The sequence below is a fragment of the Manis pentadactyla genome, chromosome 2 (genome assembly GCF_030020395.1).
Source record: "Manis pentadactyla isolate mManPen7 chromosome 2, mManPen7.hap1, whole genome shotgun sequence".
Classification (NCBI taxonomy): Eukaryota; Metazoa; Chordata; class Mammalia; order Pholidota; family Manidae; genus Manis; species Manis pentadactyla.
Genome location: NC_080020.1, coordinates 133,170,520 through 133,197,121, shown reverse-complemented (window position 1 = coordinate 133,197,121; position 26,602 = coordinate 133,170,520). Strand labels below are relative to the sequence as shown.

Here is a 26,602-nt window from a genome sequence, read left to right as displayed (position 1 = left end):
AAGACTTCAAGCCACGTGATCACACCTTTGCACAGTAGGAGAAAAGAGTTTGGGGCTTGGGCAGAATCTTATTAAGGGAGACACCAGTGACACGGGCCATCAGAAGGATGCACTTCAGAATCCAAACAACAAACTGGAGAGACAACCTTGAAATCAGAGTGAATTCAATCTCAGCTAAAAGCCAGATTTTAGCTAAGGCTATGTTACATTAATGCAATGCCACAAATCTGCCTTCCAAAGTTGCCTGGGCACACCTCAAAGGTTCTGAGTCCTTAGGTTGTCGGTGAGAGCTGGGGAATTATGCTCAGTGGGCAGACTAGAAGGTACCATATTTCTGCCCATATGCTGTTCTTTTTTAACCTTTTTTATGTTCATTCACTTTCCAGGTTAAAGCAGTGAAGGGATTGGCCGCAAGGTATAGTACTACAGAAGGAAACCATGAGAAGATCCCACTATACCTTTGTTAGGCCATGTTAATTTTATTTGATACTGAAAATGCTTAGAAGTCCTAATGGTCTGGTAAAAACTGAAGTATCTGAGATCACTTAGTATGCCTGCACAAAGTAGGTGCTCAATGCTGACATGTGATTGCACTCCCCTGGGGAAGGCTGACTTAATAGCCCAGAAATAAACCCTCACTTTTATGGTCAATTAATGAATGACAAAGGAAACAAGAATATACAATGGGGGAAAGACAGTCTCTTCGATAAATGGTGTGGGGAAAACTGGACTGCTGCATGCAAAAGAATGAAACTGGAGCCCTGTTGTACACCATAAACACAAGTAAACTCAAGATGATTAGAGACCTAAATATAAGACCTGAAACCATAAAACCTCTAGAAAAACAGAGGCAGTAAACTCTTGGACATCAGCTTTAGCAGTTTGTTTCTGGATGCATCTCCCCAGACAAGGGAAACAAAAGCAAAAATAAATAAGTGGAACTACATCAAATTTAAAAACTTCTGCACAGCAAAGGAAGCCATCGACAAAACAAAAAGAAAACATACTGTGTAGGAGAATACATCTGTAAATGATATACCTGATAAGGGGCTAAAATCCAAAATATACAAAGAACTCACACAATTGAACACACACACATAATAAAAATGGGTAGAGGACTTGAACATTTTTCCAAAGAAGACATATAGATGGCTGACAGACACATGAAAATATGTTCAACATCATCACTAATTATCAGGGAACTGCAAATCAAAATCATACTGCGATATCACCCCATACAAGTCAGGATGACTAGTATCAAAAAAAAAGTGTTGGGGATGATGTGGATAAAAGAGAACCCTCATACACTTTGGTAGGAATGAAAATTGCCATAGCCATTATGAAAAGCAGTATGGAGGTTTCTCAAAAAACAAACTAGAAGTACTAGGCAGCCTAGTAATTCTACTTCTGGGAATTTACCTGAAGAAAACAAAATCACTAATTAAAAAAGACATATGCACCCCTAGCAGCATTATTTACAATAGCCAAGATATGGAAGCAACCTAAGTGTGCATCAACAGATGTATGGAAAAAGAACATATGTTTTATACACACACACACACACACACACACACACACACACACACACAATGGAATATTGCTCAGCCATGAAAAAGAATGGTGTCCTGCCATTTGTGACAACATGGATGCACCTGTGTTTGTGCAGGTACCTTAGACATGGGGAAGTTGTTTAATGCTCCCCATTATTATTCTAAGTGAAATAAGTCAGAGAAAGACAAATATGATTTCATTTAGTGTGGAATCTGAAAAACAAAACAAATGAATAAGCAAACAAAACAGGAACAGACTCATAAACACAGGGAACAGAACTGGTGGTTGCCATAGCGGGGAGGGGGGAAGAGATGCATGAAACAGATGAAGGGGATAAAGAGAGACAAACTTCCATTATAAAATAAATAAGTCACAGGGATGGGAATACAGCATGGGGAATATAGCTAATAATATTGTAACATCTTTGTATGGTGACAGCTGGTGACTACACTTACTGTGCTGAGCATTGCTAATGTGCGTAATTGTCTGATCACTGTTGCACACCTGAAGCCAATATCACATTGTATATCAACTCTATTTCAGTGAAAAAAAAAAGAACCATGGCTCAGTCCTCTTCAAAGTCTCCTCTGATTCAGAGAGAGGACAGAGATCCAGGCCCTGAACCGTGACAGAAGGAAAAACAGAGCTGGGGTTGTACTTCTCAGAGTGGAAGGTCACCATCAAAGAGGCAAGGAGCACTTATCTTTTAAGTTATAGGTGTGTTTAAGCTGGAATGTACAGATCTGGAAGTAGGTGGACCTGGAGGAGCCCTCAGGGGCCACAAACGCCAGAGAACCAGGACCTACAAAAATGCCAGCACTGCCACATTCCGGTTAAATTCAGAAACCACAATGAAGAATGCATGCCTGCTAACCTTTACTAGAAACAAAATAATTTCTAAAATAGTTTAGAAAGTGGTGTGCTATCATCTAAACATGCTTGTGCATATTTATCTTGAACCAAAAACCTGCTAAGTGTTTGGTTCTGTTTTCTCAGCCGTCCACTTCTGAGGACAGTCAGGTCTTGCATCTGTATGAGCCTCAGCAGCTGGGGTACGACCGCTGCGTCCAGGGGAGGGAGAGAGAACCTTGGCGGCAGGGGTTTCTGGCTGCACACTCTCAGGACACTCCCTTACCTGGGGGGGGCTGGGGGGGTGAGGAGTCCCGCCTCCCAGAGGCTCAGCGGGGTGGGCTGGTGGCTGTTTCCAGCCAGGCTGACAGTCGCTGCTCGCTGGCCTGTGCTTCACTGCAGGCAGCCTGCTTACAGCTGCTCGAGATAAAGGCCACATTTTGAAGAGGCCTCTCCAGCTGGACAGCTTTCTGAATTTATCAGAATTACTGCCCACGGCCATGCTTGTAATGTCATCCTGTTGGAAGGGCTGTCAATCTCAGACTGCTGCTCCAACAGGAAGTGCAAGCATGCATATCCAAACGTTTCAAAATGCGCTATAAAGCACGTGTTGGATTTTTGTGCATCTTTCCTTAGCTTTGCTTCCTAGAGCACACCTAGTCTGTGCGTCGCACACCTGCAAAGCACCCATTTGACCCCGACCGCACCTGAATCATTGCACGCATTATCACACAGAGGCATCGGCACCTGCGTTTGACTCTGTGCTGGTACCTTACACGTGTGCAAATCGTTTAATGCTCCACCAGCTCAGCTGGAAAAGCCCGTGGGAAAACGTGCAGACGCGTCAGTGACCTGAAAGGCAGAGCCCTGCATCCCTCCGCACAGGCGTGATATTAACGTGACAGGGGAGGGGCAGCCGTGAGCGGCCGCGTTACCTGATCTTGGGGTTTCTTCTTCTTCTTCTTCTTGCCCCAGCACCCGGAACTCTCCGCGTCCTTGCCGTTGGCCTCCCCGCAGAGCAGCCCATCCAGCTCATCCGTGCCCACGTGCTGTCCCTGAGACGTTTCTGCTGCCAGTCGGTACGAGAGGTTCCTTAAGATGCACACACAGTTTTCCACGGTCTGAAGAACCCAAGACAAAACGGGAGGAATGAATGAAACCAAGCTGGTGCTCCTCCACCCGGAGACGCCATCAAGTCTCCACGCTGGAGTTTCTCTTTGGATGCACTTAACTGCTGGTTCCCCCAGGCTCCCTTGACAGCTGCGGTGGAGTGAGTTGAGAGGCGCTTGGAAAGGTCTTGAGACCTTTCCTCCCCACAAGGAATCTACTCATCAACAATAGCTGCTGTTATAAATAGCTGTCACTGTTGGCTGGAATTCACTTGTGATGGGGAAGAACCTACGGCCACAGAGGTCCCACGTGTTGTTAGTTTACAGACAGCTCCCTCCCAAGGGCTGGGCCAGGTTCACCCAGAGCACAGATAACTGGATTTCCAACAGTCTGGGGAGCGTGATGCTAATCTCATCACACACCAGGGTGCTTTCTGGGAGTAAACTGGGCAAGACATGCAAATCAGGGTTGTCCCAGGCCAGCCAGGTCTGTGGTCACCTACGGGCATAAATGTACTCATGCTACTGAGGTCAGCTCCTATTTTCTTAGCGTGAGGGTTAAACAGTGCTTAAGGATGCATGCTGTAGGGCTGGATACCTGGAGAAACACAGGTCTTTGACTATTGGCTTGTGACTTTGATACTGTCAAAGTTACAACCTCCTCTGTAAGATGGGTATAATAGTAGCTATGTCTCAGCTTGTGAGGGTTAGGTGAGCTCACGTAAGTATGGGTGGTAGGTAGAATAATGTTCCCCACCCTGCCCCAGGTGTCCGCATCTTAACCTCTGGAACCTGTGACTGTGTTAGGTTATGTGGTGGGAGGAACTGAGGTTGCAGACAGAATTAAGGTTTCTAGTCAGCTGACCTTCAGATGGCGAGATTATCCTGGATTTTCCAGGTGGGTCCATGTATTCATGAGGGTCTCAGAAGTGAAAGAGGGATGCAGGAGAGTTGGATTGAAGCTGTGTGAGAAGGATATGACCACTCTGCTGGCTTTGGAGGTGGAGAAAGGGGCTACCAGCCAAAGAATGTGGGCAGCCTCTAGAAACTGGGAAAAGCAAGGACATATTCTCCCCTAGAGCCCGTAGAAGGGACTTGGCCCTGTTGACACTTGCTTTCAGCCCAACAAGACCTACTCTGTACTCCTGACCTGTCACACAGTAAGATAATACATTTGTGTTGTGTTAAGCCACCATGTTTGCAGTAATCATACAGCAACATCTATAACCCAGCATACACCTACTAAGAAGAGTGCCTGGCACATGGTAGATGCTACAGAACGGACCATATCATGAGCAGTGATGGAGAAAGCACTGTGTGCGGGAAGGCCCTGGTTCTGCCATTTAATGAGCTGGTGTAACTTCGGGCAAAGTGCTTAAGCTCTCTGTGCTTCTATTGCCTCCTGAAGACCCCTTCTCCAGATACCATCACATTGGGGGTTAGATTTCACATATGAATTTTGGGTGGACACAAACATTCAGTCCATTGCTTTTGACCTTTTGACCTCTGTTCTGGATTTAAGGAATTGTGGGAAGAGGAAAAAAATACCCAATTTTTAAAAGGGTCAAAATAATGACAGAGAAATTCTGAATTGTGGTAAGTAAACTTTATTTTTAAAAGCATGCCATCCTGGGTACGGTTGCAGGCACCTGCTCTGAGACAGCCGCCATTCCAGGCAGGGAATATCACCCCCTTTCACAGGTGAAGAAACGAGGTGCGAAGCTGTGGGTGACTCGACCAGACTGTCCCCCTTCTCTCTCACTCTGGGCTGGGGCTGGAAGCGGGTGACTACAAGGGTCAGAGTCCTGCATTGTTGCCCTCACAGGACTGGAACCTGCTAAAAGGCAGCATGTGTCTTTGACTTCACTAGCAGGGATGTGAAAATCAACCAGGAAAACCCATTTTCAGGATGTATCTCTGGAGCCTTTGTCATTCCAGACCTTTTGTGGCAGCTTTTCAGGGTTGCATGGCTGCTAATCTCACAGGCTTTGAGTCAGCTTGATTTTCTATTTCAAGCATCCTCTCAGCATCAAAAAAAGGAAGCGGCATGACAGCAGGTAAACACAGGACAATGCATGAAAGAGAGAAAAGTCTCTCCCTGAAAGGAAAATGTTATGGCCGAAGTCAGAATGATTTTTAAATCAGCTCACACTGATTTTTCTTATGTCAAAGACATGGGAGAATAAACTTCATTCTCATCCTGCTGTTCATCTTCCTGGGGGTGGGAGGTTAGGGGGGCATCTCTGTGTCTCTGTTTAACAAATGACTGCTAGGAAATAAATCTGCCTGGGGCTGGGGAGGTGATTTGGGGGGAAATTGGGGCAGAAGAGAGAAAGTGGGGCTGGGGCAGCAGTGTAGGGAGAGGGATGGGGGTGAGGGAGGGAGGTCACAGGGACTGGAGTCATCTTGAGCTTGGTTTGGGAGGGTGTCAAATTCCAGCACTTTTCTCTAAAGGGGCAAGGAAAAGGGAAAAGACAAAGGACAGCTGCCTTCCATGGGGCGGGGGGCACTAGCAGAAGGCATGGGGCAGCTGGTGGTCTTTTTCTTGCCATCCACTGCCATCAACAGTGATTTTTAGCAGCTCCTCTTGGCCACCAGGGTCATTTTGTCTCCTATTTTCTATTAGAAAGGGCTCATTTGGACACAGTCTGTTGGCTGCTCTACCATATGTTATCCATTCAACAAACTGTCCAAATTACAGATGCCAAGCAGAGGCTTGCATGGAATCCAGGCTCTTCAATTCATTTACTTCACCAGCCTTAAAGAGAACATGCACTCGCCCCCTCACACCCTAACTTGTCATCATGAAAGCTGAGAAGTGGCCAAGCAGGGAACTGAGTGGAAAATTCTGGGACAATAGGAATACATTAAAAAATGCAATGGCACATTCTGGCCCCAAAGCACTGCTAAGTCACTGATGGCGCCTGATGCTGTCAACAGCTGTGACGTCCTCCTTGTCCCAAAGTGGAGGTACTCGGGTAGGATCCCCAGTCAGCTGGGTGTGGAGGTGCACACCTAGCTGAGCTTGGGGCTCCTGCCAGTCTACTTGTGATATCAGAGTCTTTCAACTCTGGCCCTAAATGATTACAGTTTCTTCTTTGAAAGAAAATGTGGCTCTCCAAGGTCTCCCAGGAGTTAGAGTCTAGTCATCTGAAGCATCTGATACATGTATCACTTCAGAAGCATTTGTAAAGCCTGAGTTTATATCAGGATATTACAAAATTACAGATCTGTATTTAAAGCAAATCAAAACTGATCAAAAGACACATAAAGGCAAAACAAAATCACTCAAATACTGGAAGAGCCCACCCAAGTCTGTTTTGGCTTGTGAGCTAGAATGCTGAATAGACAACATGATTAACATGCTGACAAGCTCCTTTATTTAGCATTTTGACAGCAGTTAGCTAGACTCCATGAGGCATTTCAAAAAATGGCATTTGGGAGAATTAACCATTGTTAAAAAGCTAACATAAGAATATAGGATTATTTAAATCTTAGTAGGTACTTGTAATGTTTCTTTTTCTTCTGAAAGAGGATTTTATAAAATAAAGCTAGGAGCTTGTGTGTAATAAGGTAAGAGTTTGTACACTCATCTAGAATGCCTGTGGTTTGAGTAACTTAAAACAATCTGAATTTTTATTCACTACTAATCGAGATCTAGGTGTCTAGTGCTAGGCCGAATCAGAAGTCCTGCCTAGAAAACGCTGGCTTCATACAGGGAGACCAAGATAGACTTCCGAGTGCAAATGAAACAGCACTTGCTGCCTATCGCTGTTGGCTGCTGCCTACTCTCTGGGGCACCTTCATTCCCATATCGATCTATGCAAACACAACAAACCTTGCTGTCGATCTCACTGCTCCCCAGCGCAGACTGGATCACGTAGAGCAGCGCGTCTGTGAGCCCGTCACATTCCCGCATCCTCCTACGGGCCTCCTCTCCAGCCGAACTAACGTTCCTGCAAAGCAAGAGGACACATCAGCGACCTCCATGTGGGTCACCAAAGATCGGTCTTCCATGCCCACCACCTCTCAGTTGTAAAGAAAGCACTTTGCTTGCCTTTCCAGACTATTTACCGAGAACCTATTAGATTGAGCAGGGCTGGCTTCAGCAAACGCATTCTATGGATAAGTCACAGGGTATCTAATGCGACTGGCCAAATGGAGAATGCAGATTTCCCAGCATGCTGATAATGAGGGGCTTTGGAGAAATCCTCAAGGTTTACTTCACTGACTATCAACAATGAGGAAATCAGAAACTCTGATGTAAAGGCTGAACTTCTTTGAGAAGTTTGAAACATTGTTTCAAAGAGCTCCCCGCTTCCAGTAGGCCCCCCTTAACCTCAGTTTTGCTTTCCTTTCCACTGTTTCAGTTGCTTGTGGTCAACCACGATCAGGAAGAGGATGCTCCTCCTTCTGACATATATTCAGAAGGTCAATAGTAGGTCGGTAGTAGGCTAACATTATGTCACAATGCACGAGTCATTCACCTCACCTCATCTTATCACACAGGTATTTTATCATCTCACAACATCCCAAGAAGGGTGAGTATAACGCAATATATTTTGACAGCAAAAGACCACAGTCACATAATTTTTATTGCAGTATATTGTTGTAATTGTTCTATTATTATTGCTGTTAATCTCTTACTGTACCTAATTAATGAATTAAACTTTTTCATAGTATGTATGTATAGAAAAAACATAGTATATACAGTATGTTGTGCTAGCTGTGGTTCCAGGCATTTAATCACAGATTAAATGGAGGGGAAGTTCTTGAAACGTATCCCTCATGGGTAATGGGGGCTACTGTATGGAAACATTTTAGAGATCTAATTTCACTTGCCTCGCAAATATACCTACCTTGGCTTTTCGAGAAGTAAAGTTCTAGAAATTTACTCTAAGAACATAGGGGTTTCTGTGACTGTTGGTATGCCCATGGTACCTTGTGTGGGCAGGAATGTTGGCTAAAGCCAACATAAGGGGCCTATCATAAGGGAATGCACAGACAGCAAGCAGAGATATCTTCCAGCCCTACAAAAGACACAAGACCATCTTAGTCAAGGGTGAATCGTTGGGGTGACTTTAGTTACTCCACCACCCAAGACTACATTCTTTTGCTTCTACTCATGGTTAGGATTTGGTTCCAGTACAGGATTTTTGTAGTGACTCACATACAGACAACACAGCCTGTTGGAGGGATGCTGGAGAAGGTGACTTAATAAAGGTACAAAAGGACTCAAACAAGTTAGAGGCCATGGAAAGAGAGCATGACCTTGTCAGGGCATGTCTCTTGAAGTCCGGCTAGCATCACAATCTCCTGGAAGGCAAGTTCAAGTAGATTGCTGAGCCCAACCATGAGGTCTCTGGGACATTTGGGTAATTCGCATGTTTGGTGATGTGGAAGTCAAGAACAGCTGTAGCTAGAGCTCTAGGGAGAGGGTTTGGGTGGGAAGGGTAGTGCTCTTTGCTGATGGCCGGGGCAGCCACAGGGAAGATCCCAAGAATCTATGGCCTTTTTCAGAGCTCCCAGGAGAACTGAATACTCAGCATGAATCTGCACACCCACGGTGTCATTGACACACGTGTTTGTGCTGCATTTCCACAGGCCCTGCACTGGTACACTTCATTCTACAGACAAGAACATAGGCTCAGAGAAGCTGTCCAAGGCCACAGAGCTGGGATGCAGAGGAGCTGGAGTAAAACCCAAATCTGTGAAGAGAGGAAAACCACGGCTTTAGGCTTAATGGTCTATGTGGATGGACTTTGTTTTTAGGAATGAAAATAGACCTAAAGCTAAAATGCTACTAAACATAGGTATTTCACTGATACCTAAAAAGTTCTCTAGAATGTGTTTAAATATGATATATCACCATTTTAATGTAACACTAGGAAAGGAGATTGAGTTCAGGTTAGTATTTTGGGCATTTGTTGATCTTAAAATACAAACACAATCCCTCAGTTCCCTAGATAACAGAACTGGGCAAATACTGACAGCATTTTCACGTGTGTTACAGATTCCTCCTTGGGGTGGCCAACACTCATGTCTGACAGGATCTCTGAGGGGGAGGGAGGAAGAACTCACTTTCTGCCAGGCAGCAAGTGGTGAGAGATGTACTGGTACTTTTGCAAAGCAGACAGATGGCCTTTCTGAGAGAGCAGTTTTAGACCATTCCTCCTGGAAATGATTTTTGCCCTGTCAAGCATTGAGGCTTTAGAGTAAGAGGCTTGTCGAATAGTCTAATCAGAACTCTCTGGCCAGTAGAATGCAGGTGACAATGTGTGACTGCGTGTTTTAAATCTTGCCTCTTTACTCTTTGATGAAGCTGTGTTTCCAAAGAGAGAATGATGACTTTGGACTTGACGGATCTCAGGGGTAGTGCATGTACACCCTACTCTGAAACCCTGTACGCTCTTCTCTGACCCGTGAATGCTCCATCCTTCCTATGAGTAGCTTTATGATGTGGGTGGACTGCCTCCTCATTCACAGATAAGCTTTATAATGATCAGCCTGTTTTCATTGCTAATCAATGAATGGGCAGGGCCTACCAATGGGAAAGGTCAGGAATTAACTTGGTCAGCATTAGAGGTTGTGGCGATTCATCTGAACAGTTTCCTTTATTCTAGTTTCCATTTGACTCTAAAATTGAAAAGTTATTAACTGGTTGCTATATTAAAATGTGTAAGAAACAGAGAAATGAGAAAGACTAATAGGTTAGGGTACCTGCAGGGAAGAGGGATTGGCTGGGATACACACAGGTGCACACATGCCTGTGATGTTACAGAGGGGCCGAGGGAGTTACCAGTGTCTGCAGGTATGTGGAGGCTCAATACAGACTTTTCAACAGACTGATGTGTGTACATGTCTCATCATCAGTGGGTAACAGTGTCCTGTGAGCATCTGGGGTTGGGTTTCCACTTTTAATCAACTATTCCTGAGTTAGTGAAACACATCATAAGAATACCTTTGGTTTTTCACTCTTGAGGAGAGGGGGGCTTCCTTTTTCTCCCTTTTCCTCCCCAAATACAAGATCTACTGTACAATGCATGTTTCACTGTTTAACATAAACAAACAAACAATAAGCCTGGGTGCTGGTCGCTGAATGGGTAGTTATAATTATGGTCCTAAGTAAGGGACAATGAGCCAACGTCCAACCTTGAAATTTCTCCTGTCACTGTACTTAAACCATCTCCTACCCATATCGACAGAGGTGATTTCCATGTCATACTAGAAGCTGATGCAGCAAAATTCTATGCATAAACGTAACATTAAAACAAATGTGTGTAGACAATTTGTAAGAAGCACAAAGATGGAATAGTATTTATCATTTAGAAATAATCTTTATAATCATGATTGAATTGCCAGTTGATATGTTGTTTGGAAATTTCTGCTTAAAATAGATTCTATAAACTTTTTACCTAAAAGACAAAAAATGAAACAATTTATTTTTATATCTTGCAATTAAAAGATATAAAATCTCTTGCAATCTCTTTTACTCAAACATAACTAGTTAAACTGATTTAGTTCTTCTATCTTCAGGGCTGTTTGACATCTCATCCATCTGAGCTTCTATCATTCATTATGCTTCTTCAAAACAAATTCAATAGACAGAGCTCTTACAGGATCCAAAGCGGCACTTACACTGTACGTTCAAAGGAATGCATTTTATGTGAAAGACTTCACTTTACTTGTTACAACTTTGGATGGCTGGGATATGGAGAGTCAAATTACAGAGAAAACCAATGGATGAGATTTTTAGCAGTCAATCTGAAATTAATCTCTCCCTTCTTGTGTCTTCCTTAGTTCTTTGAATCTACATGATTGGTCAGCACTGATTTTATATTGGCATTCTTTAGGTTGTGAACTTACCACTGCATTGGCACCTTTTGCAGAGAGTATGTTATAGTTACTGGCATACTCAGCATGCAGTTAAGTACCCGGCACATCCTAAGTGCTCCACGCAAGTGGGCATTCACTCCTCCACGGGACGGGAACTCATGTGTATCCAAGACTGACTGACGGCAGTGCTCCAGACTCAGATGTCTGTTACGCCATGAATGCAGGCTTCTCATGTGCTCTGCCACCAACACCAATCCCAGATTATTTGGGGCAGTGTCAGTGAAGAAAGAAAAAATAATTGGATGTAGCATATAATATGGGGAGTAAACTTGTTTAGTTTGAGATAATGAACTTCCTTATGATTGTTGATAATGTTGATCACAAACTCCAAGTCCTGGAGAGAACCACGGCTTTGCTGCTGGAGCCCCACAGGTATTCCCCAGCGTCACGCCCAGCTTCACCCACGGCTGGTTTCTTTTCCTGTGCTCACTGTTACCTTCTCTCCACCCAACCTGCTCCAAGGGCTTATAATCTGCCTCCATTGGGGTCCTATGTAATATGAGGCCCAGCCACACACCCTGCACCCTGGTCCCCTCCTGTTGGTCCCTGCAAATCTCCGGCTGGTGCTCCATGGGCCTCGCAGTCCCCTCCAAATTATAATCGGCAGAGCCCAGACACTAGGTCTCCGTGGGCCTCGCTCAGGACACTGTGTACTGGTGTGAGGACTGGGTGGGGCTGCCTGAGGTCTTCAGAGGGCAGAGCTGAGAAGGGCTGGGGAAATGCAGGCAGTCCTGAGGCCACGCTGACAGAGCCACAGGATCCGTAAGGCCTTGATGCCAGCCCACAGGCTGGCGGGGGGAGTGGCAGACTCCACACAGATGATAGCACAAGGCAGACGGGGGTGCTGGCTCCAGGCCTGGGGATACCTGGGACTCTGAGGGCGGGAGCCTCTGCACCTTGACCGCTGGTAAGAGGCCGTCAGGGGCTGGGAGGCTGCGCCGATGCTGTCCTGGGAGCGCCCTTTCTGCCTTCTCCCTCTCGGCCCACTGACTCTGAGCAACCCCAGCTGCCAAGGCCATCAGGGCTCTACCTTGGCACCTCCACTCCCTCCTCAGGCTCTGTTAGGGCACCTGTAACATCTGATATTAGAGGCTGGTGCCCCAGTGATGTGCAGTAGGGGTGGGGAGCATTGTCCTATTTTGTAGTCTGTCCCTTGCCCACCACTGTACAGCACTCAGTAGGAAGCCGGAGAATAATTACTGAATGCAATGGTGTGTGACTGTTTTCAGGCTGGGCTTCTTCTAGACCAGGGGCTCTTACCTAAAGCAATTTTGTCTCCAGGGGACATTTGGCCATGTCTAGGTGTCTGGGGACATTTTCGTTGTCACATCTGTGGAGGGGGTCTGCTATAGCAGCTAGTGCGTAGAGACAGCCAGAGCTGTTGCTGAATGCCTACGATGCTTGGGACAGGCCTCCCCAACAGAGAATGCCAACAGTGTGGGGGTCAGAAGCCTGTCTGGAGAGCAGGCTCCTGAGGGCCCAATTTTCAGGCGACTGCTTCCCGACACTGAATGCATGCTTAGCTCAGCAGTTCTCAAACCCCTGATGCATCTGAATCACCTTTGGAACTTGATGAAATGCAAAGGCCCAGGCCCTTACCTTACGCCTGGGCCTCAGTGCATTCTGTTAGTTCTCTGGGTGATGCCAACACACACCTGAACTTGAGAACTACTGTTTCAGCCCACAGCCGGAAATGGGAATGTTTATTGAATAACCACGTACCTGTCCACTGGGAGCTGCATGATACAAAGACACTTTGCAATACTCAGTCCTGTGTTTCTAACAGGGTGGGGTCACTGTGGCCCCCAAACTGAGCAGTGATGCATTTGCACCAGTCTTCACAGGCTCCTAGGAGGCAACTGTGAAAATCTGGGACCAATGCTAAATCTAAGTACAAATGTGGACCATCTTCATTTCCTGACCATGTGATTACCTGCTCAGAAACCAATTAAATTAGTAGCTTAACCAAATTTATGTGATCTGAATAAGCATGGGAATGAGGAATTATACCAGTGATGCTCAAGACTTTCTTCCATAAAATAGGCCTGCTTTTGCATTAGTTTAAAACACTGCATTTTAAAGAGATCTTTGTATCCATTGACAGCTAAGTCAGGAATCAGGAACTTTTTCTGAAAAGGGCCAGAAAAGTATTGTAGATTTTTTTGAACCACATAGGGTCTCTTTCCCTTTTAACAACTTTTTAAAAATGTAAAAACCATTCTTATCTGCAGACAGACAAAAACATGTCACTGGTGAGATTTGGCCTGTGGACTATAGCTTGCCAACCCCTGACCTAGATTCTCATCTGAAGCTCACTCACAGGATTCAGGAAGGGTCTCTGAACCCCTGATATTTGGCTCAAAATTCTGTGTGTTTTTTCTGTGTATGCTATGTTTTTTTCCTGGGTTAAAGGTACAGAACTTTTATCATATTCTGATGCTGCGGCACCCCCAGAAGTCTAAGAACCTCCAATCAAAGTAAGCAGGGCCTGTCTGAGCAGAACCCTGCTCTCCTCACTCTAGAGCTTGGGCTTCAGGAATCAGATGCATTTGTCTCCACGGGGAAACAGCTGCTGTGCCTCGCTTGCCTATGAGGGCCCCGGGAGACCTGGGATGCAGGTTTCAGAATTGCTGACCAAAACATCCCAGATTTTTCCTCTGTGTGCAGGGTTGGGAAGAAAGGGGCCTTCCTGTCCATCCAGCTGGGCTGACAGCTGTGCAGCCGGGTCCCCGGACACCGGTGCAGCTGCAGTGCTTGCAGGGCTCCGGGGGCAGTGGGAGCCCCACCATGTCTGTCCGACCCCTTTTGCTTCACTCAGAGGAGCCGCCACCACAGAACCCACCAGGGCTCCTCCTTTTAAAATTTGTAGCTTCTGCAGAAATGGAGTGGCTTGTATCCTTCTTATCATCCAGTTACTTCAACAATGATGGGGTCACCTGTGCATATGGCTCAAAGCTGAGGCTGTCTAGGCATCAAGGTACATGCCTGGCCTTTTCGGTCTCCTCAGCGAAAACATGCTGATGGCGTTGGCTTGACGTCACTGATTGTGTGGCACCAGCCTGGCGGTGCTCAGGCCTGGCGTGGAGTCTCCATAGTAGATGTTAATGCTCCAGCTGCCTCTCGCCCAGAGACACACAGACAAGAGGGAGAGAGACACCAGGCGGGGAGATGCCACACCACGTGGAGCACGCTGCGCAGAGAGTGAGCCCAGGGGCTGAGCGGCACGCACGGGAGAGGATGGAAGGGTTCACAGTGGCGCTGACACCCTCACTTTTTAATCCTTCATCACTGATTTTTAAAAACAATATGAACTAATGTAAAAGTATTAAAACAATGGGGGGAAGGCAAAGATGTAAAAGCGAACATCCTCACCCATTCCTTTCTCTGTCCAAGGAAATCACTGGGATTGGTATTTATTATTCAAGATCATTTTCTATTTATATAAGAAATGGTGTTGGTGTCCTTTTACCTTTGGCCATAGTGCTTCCCCAGGCACCTTGCTCTGATCCCTCAAAACTGTATCTTGCCTCTTCATGACATCACCTACCTATCTACCTTATTCACTGAATGAATGACTTTGGGTATTCCACATATAAATATATCATAATTCATAATTTAAAAAATTACTACTCTATTAATGCACATCCAGTTTAAATTTTTAAATAAGTAATTTTGAGCTGAAATTTGGAGGCAATATGGATTTTTCCAGACAGATTCAGGAAGGAAGAAAGGGTAACGGAGATAAATTAGGTCACACCAACACGCCAGCCCACCCTGACTGGGCACCTACTGTGCTCCACAGCCAATGCCAGGTGTTAGGATAAAGAGGAGAGGAACTCCTGGTCTTGGGCCCTGGGAACTCCCCATCCAGCAAGGCAAGCAGACAGATATGTGATGTGCCCAACTCTGATAGCATCAGCACAAAACTAGCAGTATGAAGAATGTGGGAACCACTTTTCCCTGGAAGTGGCAGCTGGATGTTTCTAGAAAACGAACACAGGCTGAAATGGGTAGATGCCTTACTATTCACTTTTGCATAACTTATAATTAAAATCTTTACTCAAGTTATAATTCTGTAAAGTTGGACATTGGCTGTTTTACCTAACATTTGTAGTAACAAGCCATGGATTGTGACTTCAGCAGGAACACAGAGTACAATAAATGTGTTCTCAGCAAGAAAGCATTTCATGTGGATTCAGTGGCAAGTACCCTCCAATTGGAAGGCCAGGGCTTAAACCACACACGTGGGTTTAGGGGCAGTGCCAGGTGAATAGCTTGTCAGATACCACGCGAGCGCAGCCATGCATCACGCCACTCTTGGCAGTCACAGAGGACAGGACCCGGCAGGGAGAGGTAGCATTCTGCGGCCAAGTTCCGTGGTGCCTCACGTTCACCAGGGTAAATCTTGTCAATGCTCTTTTACCAAATGCATTACCTGTGCTAAGTCCTTGACATGCAGCCACCGGGCAGCCCAGGCAGGTAGCTCTGAATGCCAGGCGGTGCGTCAGCAGAGGAGCTCTGCAGGAACTACAGACAAACATTTGGGATGCCTGGGTGATAGCCAAGAGAGAACCAAAGCAAGGCTCCCCACACCCGCCTGGTGAATTCAAGGCAGAGGCATTTCCACTGTTGCCTTTTCCTGACGTCTCACCCAGAGAGCAGAGCCAAGGTGCGGAGGTGAGTCCCTGGCTCTGAGACCTAGTGGAGTCTGCTGGGCTGGATTTCCAAGTGGCTTTGGACCAGCACTCCATTTATGCTCCATCTCTTGCCTTCTCACACTGGAATGTCTGTAGCTAGTATCCTACGCCTGTCTCACCACTCCTGTTGGGTGCAGATGACCTGTTTCTGCAGCATCACAGGTACACAGGTGGAGGGGAATTGCTCCCCAGGAGCTGTGCTTCATGGACGACACACCTACACCTAATTTACATGATTTTATGTTGGACTTTTGAGCTAAAGAGATTTAGGACTCTGAGTTGATGCTATACAGGGAGAATGAGACCTCGGATGGGATAACAACATATTATAACAACAATCTCTCGGGGTCAGAGGGTGGGCTGTGGTAGGCCAGGTAACAGCCCCCAAAGATGTCGATGTCCTAAATCTCAGGAACCTGTGAATAGGTCACTTTATGTGGGAAAAGGGACTTTGTAGATGGGACTGAGGTTATGGATTTTAAAATAGGGAGATGGTCCTGGATGATTCTCATAGGCCCAATTTAATCACAGGAGTCTTAAAAGCAGAGAACATTCTCTGGCTGGACTCAGAGAGACACAGCAGAAGGGAAAGTGAGAGAGACCCCAGGCATGAGCGAGCATCCTATTCACTGTTGCTATTACTGACATACAGGTGGACACATGCAAGGTTGAGAGAGAAGCTGCTAGCTCTCAGTTGACTGCCTGCAAGGAAACAGAGACCTCAGCCCCACCACCACAAGGACTCTGACCACCACCCTGAGAAGCCTGGAAACAGATCCTCCCAAGAGTCACAAGTAGGGAAACAACCCTGATTTTATGCCGGTAAGACTGGCGTCAGACTTCTAAGCCACAGAAGCTGTAGGGTAATAAGTTTGCATTGTTTTAAGTATATAGTAATTTAAACAAATACCCAACCTTTGGCTTGTTTGACTCCAGGGTAAATGGAATTCTTCTCAATACCATCCCTGTCTCACTCCTCACCCTTGTCCTGGAAAACTGATCATCGGCAGTAGGCTCATGCGACTTGCAAGGAGGTATTTTTAGATGATTAAATAATTGTGTTGATTTGATCAACACCATAAAACCACATGTATAAGAAAATCAAAGTTATTCCCAGGCATGTTTGCGAGGTGGTGGCATGTAATGTACCTGCCTGCAACCGCGTGAGGCCAGCTGATCTTGGAACTCTGAGCGTGCTAAGGCCCTCTGCAAAGGAAACTTCGATGTGACACACTGATGTACATTTTGATAGTATATTGCTTATTTTTATTTAGCCCCATCCCTGTCTGATTAGCCCAAGGGTGCCACCAAATATGGGGGGCATCTACTCGGTCCAGACTGTTCTCCTGCGTGGCTGGTATCGTTTCTGTCTTCCAGTCCTGCTTCTGGCAGAAAAGGCACTGAAAATCTGAGTCTTCCTAGCTTCCAGTGACCAGAAAGAGCAGCGATTGGTGTTCTACCCTGTGTGGGATGAACGCACTGGGTTATGAGAGAGACATGAGGCAGCTTCCCAGCACTGTGTGAGGGAAGTCTGTAGTGCTGCCTCATGACTTAAAGTGAATTCTGGGAACATTATCGCACTGCCAATCCTAACCACCAAACGGTATGAACAGCACAGGCTTCCTCCGCTATCTGAGTGTTCCCATGGAACCTTCCATAAGCTGACAGGTGTAAAGTGAAGAAGCAGCAATTACCGTGAATTCATATGGAAACGTTTGTGAGCATTCAGTCACTTCTCCCAGGCTTTTCCGAAACCTCAGGATCCATCTTGCTAATGATGCACAAAGTAAATAGAGATGAAGCACAGCTGCTCACACACAGAGTTCAGAGTGCTGGGGCAGTGAGGCTGAGACGCTGAGTCTGGTCCCAGGGAGGGAGCCTGCCTGGAGGGCCCCCTCCTGCTGCTTGGGGTGCACGCTGACTCTGTGCTGGCTCCTGAAAAGCTAATGCTGAATGCTATTTTCACTTTTCACCCTTTCCTATAAAAGTGAAATCCTCTATGGATCTCTTTCAGTTAGTAAAGCAGGCATTAATGTGGGTCTCTGATAAAGAGAAGTACCGAACGTGAACTTTTAAAAAGTGAGGAAAACCTGTGTTAGGATTAGCCATACCCCATAAACTTTTATTGGGCACAAATAACAGAAGGCTGAATTTACTTGAAAAGCTCTTGACTTCTCTTTCTACATAGATATTTTTAAAGCTGATACTTTATCACAGCCAGTCAGAACAATTTCCAGAGAAATAAATTTCCATTTTCTTTTTTCTTTTTTTAGAAGATTAGCAGTCTTACTGTTTGGATTCCTGCTAGCACCTTACTGTATTCTTCCAAGGATGGCAATTTCTTTATAAATCAGGACAGTGATGGCTTGGTAATAGCTTTGCTGAGCTTCAGGGACAGAATGCTTCAGTGGCCTAAAGACCAGCCACCTCCCAGGGCTGGCAGTGAACATGGCTGCCCTGCTGGCCTCAGAGCCATGGGACCTACTCATCGACACCCCCACCCCCATCCAGTGTAAACCAGCAAAGAGGGATGAGCTCTTCTTTTGTTGACCATTCAACACTTCCCCTTTTAGGAACTTCTAGACCTGTGCTTTCTGGAGTGAGCCATGCATCAGGTGCACTGTTCCAGAGAAGCCCAGAGCAGAACCCGAAATACCTGAGGTAAAAGACCCTATAGCTATCAAGTACTATCTAGGGTTTTAGCTACATGATTCCAATTAAAATTGAGGGACGCCACAGAGTTAATTGCTGTATGAAATGTCTGCTGAAAGCTTCCCAATGGGCTAAATTACAAGGAAATCATAGGGAAAAAGGTGGATGCCGCTTGGCTCAAACTGTTCACTGTGGACACAACTGTGTCTGGCCCTGTGTGCTCTGTGAGCAGCCACAGTGGTTGTGTCCCAGCTTTTAGCACTCAGGGAGTGAGCTGTACTCACTGCGCCTTGAGTTTTTAGTTGCCAGACCACATCTCCAGTTTGGAGCAGTGCCATGTGGCCCAATCTGCTCGGCTAATGCCCACTGCCTCCGTATCCCACTAGCACCTGACACAGTGCACTCCGGCACATTTGGGGCAGGCTCTTCTTTCTACTGTGCTGACTGAGAATCAGGGTACATCTCATGTTCAAAGCCGCCACACCCAACCTTGGTACCTTTGCTTCCCATTAAGGGGGCTTCCTGTTAAGTCTCCCCATTATCGCCACACAGCAGCAAGCCTACTGTTGGATGAAACTGATTGCCAGCCGTGGCCCAATTACAAATGCGACAACAGCAAAAAAGATGACATGGTTCAAAATGCAAATTAAGTTCAAAATGAATAAAAAACAAGGTTTTCTTTCTTTTCTGCTAAACCAAATTACTCCTTATTAACCAGACATGATTTAATATAAATCACAAAGCCTGAGCTTTAAAATACCTACAGTAAATTAATATGCTAGGAAACACTGCAAAATATAAATTCAATATTCATTTCACCAGGCAGGTGGTTTCCTGGAAAACAAGCATCGTGGCTAAATAAATAATGAGCAATGCTAAGGCTATGCAATTCCTTGTATTTTGAGTTCTTTATCTTCTAAAAAGTAGGAAAACAAAGATAATTAATAAGAGATTATTGGTAATTGGCTACTTGCCTTTTAAATGTCAGACTGTGGGTTTGAAGACTTTCACCATTTGGCATTATGCTCTGGTTTATCAATAACTATTATTAAGCCAACCTTCAAACTTTCATGTCAATTCATCACTAATTCCCTATATGCACTAATGTAATCTTTCAATTTTTTTTACTTGCGGGAAATTTTAACAAATTGTACTTCAAAGATTTATTATAGCTGGGAATCAATGTGATTTTTGAAAGCTCACTTACCAAGATGGTACGTTTTCCTTGAGGTATATTCCCTATTTTCATGATTGCTTTGATCACTCACTGATACCTTATTGAGTGCCAATAATAACCACTAGAAAACTAAAAGCGTCTTCAGGGGAAAGAACTGCATTTACTCTCATGACTTACCCCCTCCCTCTGTTTCTACCCCACTCTGCTCCATGCTATTCCCGACCCCTCCCAAATAGTTTTATTCTGGAAACTCACTGCTGTCACCAGCATTTCCCTAAGCCAGTCTCTCACTGTTCCTGCCCAGCATGGTAGGCAAGTGACTAGAGTATGCAGCCAAGATGTAGGGAAGGAGGAAGAGAAAATCCTATTACCCTGCTGCTTCAGGCCATGCCTGCTGATAACCATCTCAATCTGTCTCTTGTTTTGTTTTGTTTTTTCATCTTAAATTTCTTCCTTGGAAAAAATCTTGAATTTGTGGCTAATATGTTAATAAAAACAATCCCTGGATCAAACAGCCTACGTCTTACATCCAAATGGGAAGGAAGTGATTAAAAATAAAAACCACCTTTCCTTTACTCTCTTAAAAATGTATCCACGTCTCCTAACTGCTCTCATGAACTCAGAAGTTTTGCTGACTCACTTAGTTGTCTTTTACTTGGGCCAAACGACATGACGAATGATAAAAAATCGAGACTCCAATTAATTTGCCCAGAGATTATTGTGTAGTTCTAGCTAGGTGAAACAAAAAGCCAATCTTTATGAGGCCAAAGATTAATGAAAACTGCAGAGGCTGTATATGAACCACTCTCCTCTCCTTGTTTTAGACAGAAATACCTATGCTAGGGGTGGAGGGTGACAGGAAAGAGGAGAGACTATAAGAATACATCTATACTTTGTATAAGAAAAAATATACAGAAAACTCAGTAAGTTTTTTATTTGGCCTTTTAATTTTTTTCTGAAAGGGAAAAGAGTATTCATTTAATCTGAATTATTGAAACATATTTTTCTATTTCTGGAAGAAATTTCTGGGAGACTTATTAGAAGAAAGTAGGGGCCAGCTTTTGTAAAGAGAAGTGCCAGTGTGGCCTTTCATGTTTATGCATTGGTCTTAATTGCAATTTAGAAATATGTTGGGAAAGTCGGCACTAGAAGCCTTCGAAGAGTGTTTGAAATTTAAAATCAAAGCTGCCACAGCTCCTTGCAGTTGGTCCACCTCCTTATCATCATAACTAGCCTATGTCAAAGAGAGAATTCAAAACATGTTCTGTTAGGATTCCTGCTCTGTGGCTGTTTGGTCAAACACAAATCTAGACATTGCTATGAAGGGCCTTTGAGGATGGGATTAAAGTTAGTAATTGAGTGTCCTTAAAATAGGGAATGATCCTGGATTATCCTGTTGGGCTCAGTGTCATCACATGAGCCTTTAAAGGTGAAAGTGTCAGTCTAGGAGACGAGGCTGAGTGGGAGTAAGAACCGGAAAGGTGAAGGGGAGGCCCTGACAGCGGGTCCATGCACAGGTTCTGTGATGGCCTCTGGAAGCTAAGAACAACTCCCAGCCAACAGCCAGCAAGAAACGAGGCCCTCAGGCTCCAACTGCAAGGCCTTGAATCTGGCCAACAACCTGAATGAGCCAGGAAGGAGATTTCCCCAGAGCTTCCTGAGGAAAGCCTGCTGGCACACAGCTTGATTTTGAACTTGAGAGCCTCCAGGCACAGAAACCAGCCAAGCCCCTGGACTTCTGAGGTATACCACTCCAAGATAATAAATTGGAGTCCTTCAAACCCATTAAGTTTGTGGTAATTTGTTAGGCCAGCAATGGAAAAACAACTACACTCACATCCATATTAAGTTAAAAAAACCACCTCACTATAATATTTTTTGTAAATGTTCATTTACCTTCTGCTGGAGTGCCTCAAAACTTTCCAATAAACTTTTTGTGTCCAAGTGGAGGCATTTTAGATGCTGTGAATAAGATATGCAATGTGAATCATTGGGATTTTTAGAAGCCTCTTGTTGCAGGACAGGGACGGCAAGCTAAGTGAGTTTGTCACCAGCTCTAGGTAACCTAAGAGTGACTCTTCTTGGTTTACTACCACCAGATGGCTTGCACTTAACATACGTATAGGATGATGGCACCACTGGGTGTATAATTTCCATTTACTGCTTTAGTTGTGAAGGGAGCAGTCCTTCAGAAACCCAGGAGTTGTAATGCTGCATTAAAGTTCACACAGCAAAAGCACTTGGAGGAACCACAGGGCATCATCAGAAAAGGCCACAAGTTGGCCATGAACCAGTTTAGCTTCATTGTCTATCCTTGTCACGTTAAATAAGGGCCACAGTCAAAGGGGTTCTCACCCGTTGTGGTACTTGTGTCACGCTCCTAATGTAGAGTGCATGTTAAGGTTTCATTTAAATACTGAACACTTAACCAGCTTGGTGGCCGCCCTGAGACTATCTGGAGAACAAAAGCAAAGACTTGTGCCTCCACCTCGGCCCAGGCGGCCTTTGCTGCTTGGACTTCCCTGCTCCTGTGAATGATAATGGTTCTTGGGAGCATAACCTAGAGAAAATGACTTCCTGGGGAAAATGACGAGGCACCAAGGCCACATGAAAACAAGCTAGGAAATATCATCTGGAAGCTCAAGGTTTTTCTGAAGCTCATCTTAATATAATTACTCTTACTGTTAATCCTCTCGTCTGTACTAATACGGAAAGGCTTGGAAAAAAAAACTAATATTGTCAATCCTCTCGTCTGTACTAATCAGTAAAGAAAAAACAGTTACAGAAAAGGCAGAGTAGAATGACTCAGCTTTTGGACAAAAGGGAAACAGGAAGATCCTTATATATTATACAAACACATCCACTATTAGACAGTAGATCCAGTGAGCCAATCAAATATTGCCAATAATCTAATACTGTCCTAAAATGCCCCAAGAAACAGAATGTACTATTTTAATTTTAATCACAAAGATTTTTTATACAGAATGGGATAAAAATCAAATATGGTACATATATAAATGGAATATTATTCATCCATAAAAAATATTAGCTTATTTCAAAAAATGTAGAATTGCCACAGTCTTAGAACACAGTTCCTTCTTTTTTTTTCCACATGGACACACCTCAAAGATGGTGTACCCATGACTGGCACTCTGCCCACTCATGGGACAGTGAGATTTGGAGGACCGGGGTCCTAAGCAGTGAACCTCAGCCTCACAGTGGCTGGTGGGGACACTTACCTCTAGAGCAGTGTTGATGAGCTTTTTTGGTTTGGTTTCAATTCTGGATTCCCCTCACCATGGAGACTCTGAATTGTATTAGGGATGAACAAATAGAAATAATGAGGGTCACAATGGACCTTTACAAAGAATAGCTGTGGTCAGAGTGATCAACAGAAGTGAATAGGAGGAAATTTAAAAAGCAAAGGAGAGAAAGAGATAAAAGTGAAGAGAGGAGAAAGGAAAGTATTGCTTTGGGGGGGTTCCTAAAGGCTCTTTTCTTTGTGCACTGAAACACTTTGATAAACTTTGGTTAATATTTGATTAATAAGGAGAAAACAAGAAGACATCTAAATAAAGTGTTGCTCAGGCCTGACTCCTCCTGTCTTTTTCCCACACCTCCGTCCAGTTGGTCAGCACATCCAGTCCGCTCGCACTCCAGAGCGTCTCCGGTGTTTCCCATGGCCGCCGCCAGGTCCATACCCTACCATCTCATCTCTTTATTGGTCTCTGCACTTCTGTCCTCACTCCCTCTGCCTCCCAGGAAAGCTCCTGTGATTCTTCTAAAATGTACACCAGAGCACGATCCTCCACACCAAGACTTTCCATTTCACTCAGTCCAGCTCGACGCCCTGTGGCCACGGCACGTGCCTGGGACACCTACTTCTTCTTCGCTTGGCCAACTCCTACTCAGTGTTCATGTCTTTTCCACAGGAAGGCCTTCCTGTTCACCTCAGCAGGTTAAATCTGTTTTATGCTCATTCAAGGCTCCCTTTTGACTCCTTGTGCCCACTGCCATTACGTGTCTTCTGTCTGTCGCTGGCATTCTGCCTGCTGGTCACAGAGCAGCGTTCTGCCTGGGGAGGAGCGACAGGATGGGCAGCTCACCTGCAGGGAGACAAGCGCAGGGAGAATGGGCAGCCATGCAGGCTGGCAAAGTGAGGCAAACCTCAAATGAGGGTGAAGAGAATGCAGACACATGCCCCAGGCCAGCTGTGTCTGCACGCAGGAGCCCAGGCTGGCAGCAGGCAACCCTTGATGGGTCCGCGTCCCCATTCAGGGCCAATTCTGGTCTGTGACTAAATGAATATGGATGGATGCTTGTGACTGATTTCTTTGCCTATCAAATTGATGATAACTCAGTAGAGAGGAAAGGAGACAGAAGAACTAAATGACACAAATACTAATATAGTCTAGCCACAGAAAGGAATTCCATGGAAAACCAGCACAGCACAGCCTCCATTGCTGCTGTTTCTCCAGCTCTTTCTCAGAGAGTCTAGAGACCAACCTGACGACATTCTCCTCTAAGGCATGATGAAGCATTTCAAAGAAGAGATTCTGCAGTTGGAGGCAAGGGGGATTCTTGAAGAGCCTGGGAGAAGGATGTGGATGGTGCGAAGAACACCGCAGGGACACTGCCACACCCCTACCTTGGCAGGTCCTGATTTGTGTACTATAGTGTTTATGAATATTGACATACTTTATACTTCAAAAAAAATAACAGTCTTGGGGAGTAGAAAAGCTTTGGTGTCAAGTTTCAACTCTGCTGATATGTGCCTTGCCTTGGGAAGCTCTCTGACCGGCTTCTCCATCTGTAAAGCGGGCGTATGGTTTGGGAGGATTCGATGAGGCCAAGTCTGTGCAGTGCACAGGAGTCAAACCTCAGTGACCACTCCCTGCCCCCTTGACCTCTGCTCACTCAAACATATGTGCCTGAGCAAAGGACAGAGGGATGTGTTTTAATAAGGAGAAAACAAGAAGAAGACATCTAAAGAACCCAGTGAAGTACACAGCAGGCTGTTATATTAACTAATAATGATGTTTAATAATGACATTGAACTAATAATGTCATTTAACTAATAATTAACTAAACAATGACACTTAACTAATGTCCCAGTAGCCTTTGGGGGAGGTAAACCTTTTTCCTGGCTTTATTTTTCCATGAACCTCTCCAGAACTTCCTCTCCTTTCCTACATGCTTTCTCCCCTGTATTAGCCAAGTCACACAAAGTGAGTGGTTTGAACAACATAAATTTATTCTCTCAAAGTTCTGGAGGTCAGAAATCTAAGACCAAAATGTCGGCGGGGCTGGTGCCTTCTGACGGTCATAAGGGAGAACTCTGTTCCATGCTCTCCCCCAGCTTCTGGTGGTCTGCCAGCAGTCAGTGGCATTCCTTGGCTTGTGGAAGCATCACCGCATCTCTGCCTCCACCTTCACCCAGGCTTCTCCCTGCATGTGGGTGTGTGTTCGAATTTCCCCTTTTAATAGGGACACCAGTCATTTTGGATTAGAGCCCAACCTAGTGACTTCATCTAAGCTAAATACACCAGCATGATCCTCTTTCCAAATAAGGTCACATTCTGAAGTCCTGGGGGTTAGGACTTCAGTATATGAATTTGGATGGGGGGGGTACATAATTTAACTCCTCACAGCCCCCAACAGGGAGACTAAATTGTCTGAGCAGTGGGTAAAGAAAGCTCTGCTACTCACTGGGTGAGATTTCTCATTTGGTGGAGCTCTTCCGTCAGCAGGCTGCCCCAAAACTGAGAGGCAAAGATGTCAGGTAGGTCTGTCAGCTCTTCAGGTCTTGGCTTTTCCCTGCGATGGGGGTGGGGGCAGGGGTACGTCCCAGGGTCCACACTGGCCAGGCAGTGCCCTGAGCAGATCCTTAGCCTGCCTCTTGGCAGTACATAAGGGGCCATTATCTCCACTTGTCATTCTCGGTGGTAATAAAAGATTATTGGGCTTCCAGCCATTGATTTTTTTTGTATTCTTTTTCCAATTGGTTCTGAACTTAGAAAAAACATGGGTTCTGTTTACTGGATCTTCACACCCTAACATAAGCCTGCCAGGAGATGTCAGTGAGGCAACAGAGACCCAGGTTGGCTTGTGAAGATTTCGGAAGTGGCCAGAGGTTCCACTGTTTCCCGTCCATGTCCAGGCTGCCCGACAGAAGCCTGGCTCTGCTCACTCAGATCATGAAGGCTGCTTCTTCTCAGTATCCATGGGGTCCCTGCTTATGTCTTAGTCTAGAGGGCTTGCGTCAGACTAAGGTTTCCTGCAGGTGACTGACATATGAGATGTCCAAACCTTGGGACTCATCCTCTTGGGCTGAAGAAATGCAAGCAGAGCATGAGGACTTGGGGAGCACCAGATGTCCTCTTGAAGAAGCTGGGTTTCTCTCAGGTGGCTGTCTCCTACCCTTTCCCCAAGAGGAGGGCTTCCACCCAATTCAAGATGATCAAAGTGCCAAACAGGTTGACTGGATATCTAGCTCATGTTGGTGGACAGATTTTCCCAAAGAAAGAAATGTGTGTAGGATCTTACTTCCAAGGTTCTGAAGGGGACCCAATACTTAACCCCTAACTCTCCCCTTGGTCATTTCCAGAAGCTCCCAAGACTTTCCTTATCATTGCATGGTTGCTGCCTCAGTAGAAAGGCTATGGTCCTGA

General features: G+C 45.3%; 1 protein-coding gene across 6 annotated transcripts in view; it reads right to left on the bottom strand.

Moving 5' to 3' along the window:
• Positions 1-26,602, bottom strand: part of CTNND2 (catenin delta 2) — a 947,950-nt gene that overhangs the window by 133,836 nt on the left and 787,512 nt on the right. For all 6 annotated transcript variants that reach the window (XM_036896685.2, XM_036896686.2, XM_036896687.2 and 3 more), the window contains 2 exons: positions 7,348-7,465; positions 3,336-3,521 (listed from right to left, as the gene is read on the bottom strand). In XM_036896685.2, coding sequence (XP_036752580.2) covers positions 3,336-3,521; positions 7,348-7,465 — 304 coding nt within the window. The remainder of the gene's footprint in view (positions 1-3,335; positions 3,522-7,347; positions 7,466-26,602) is intronic.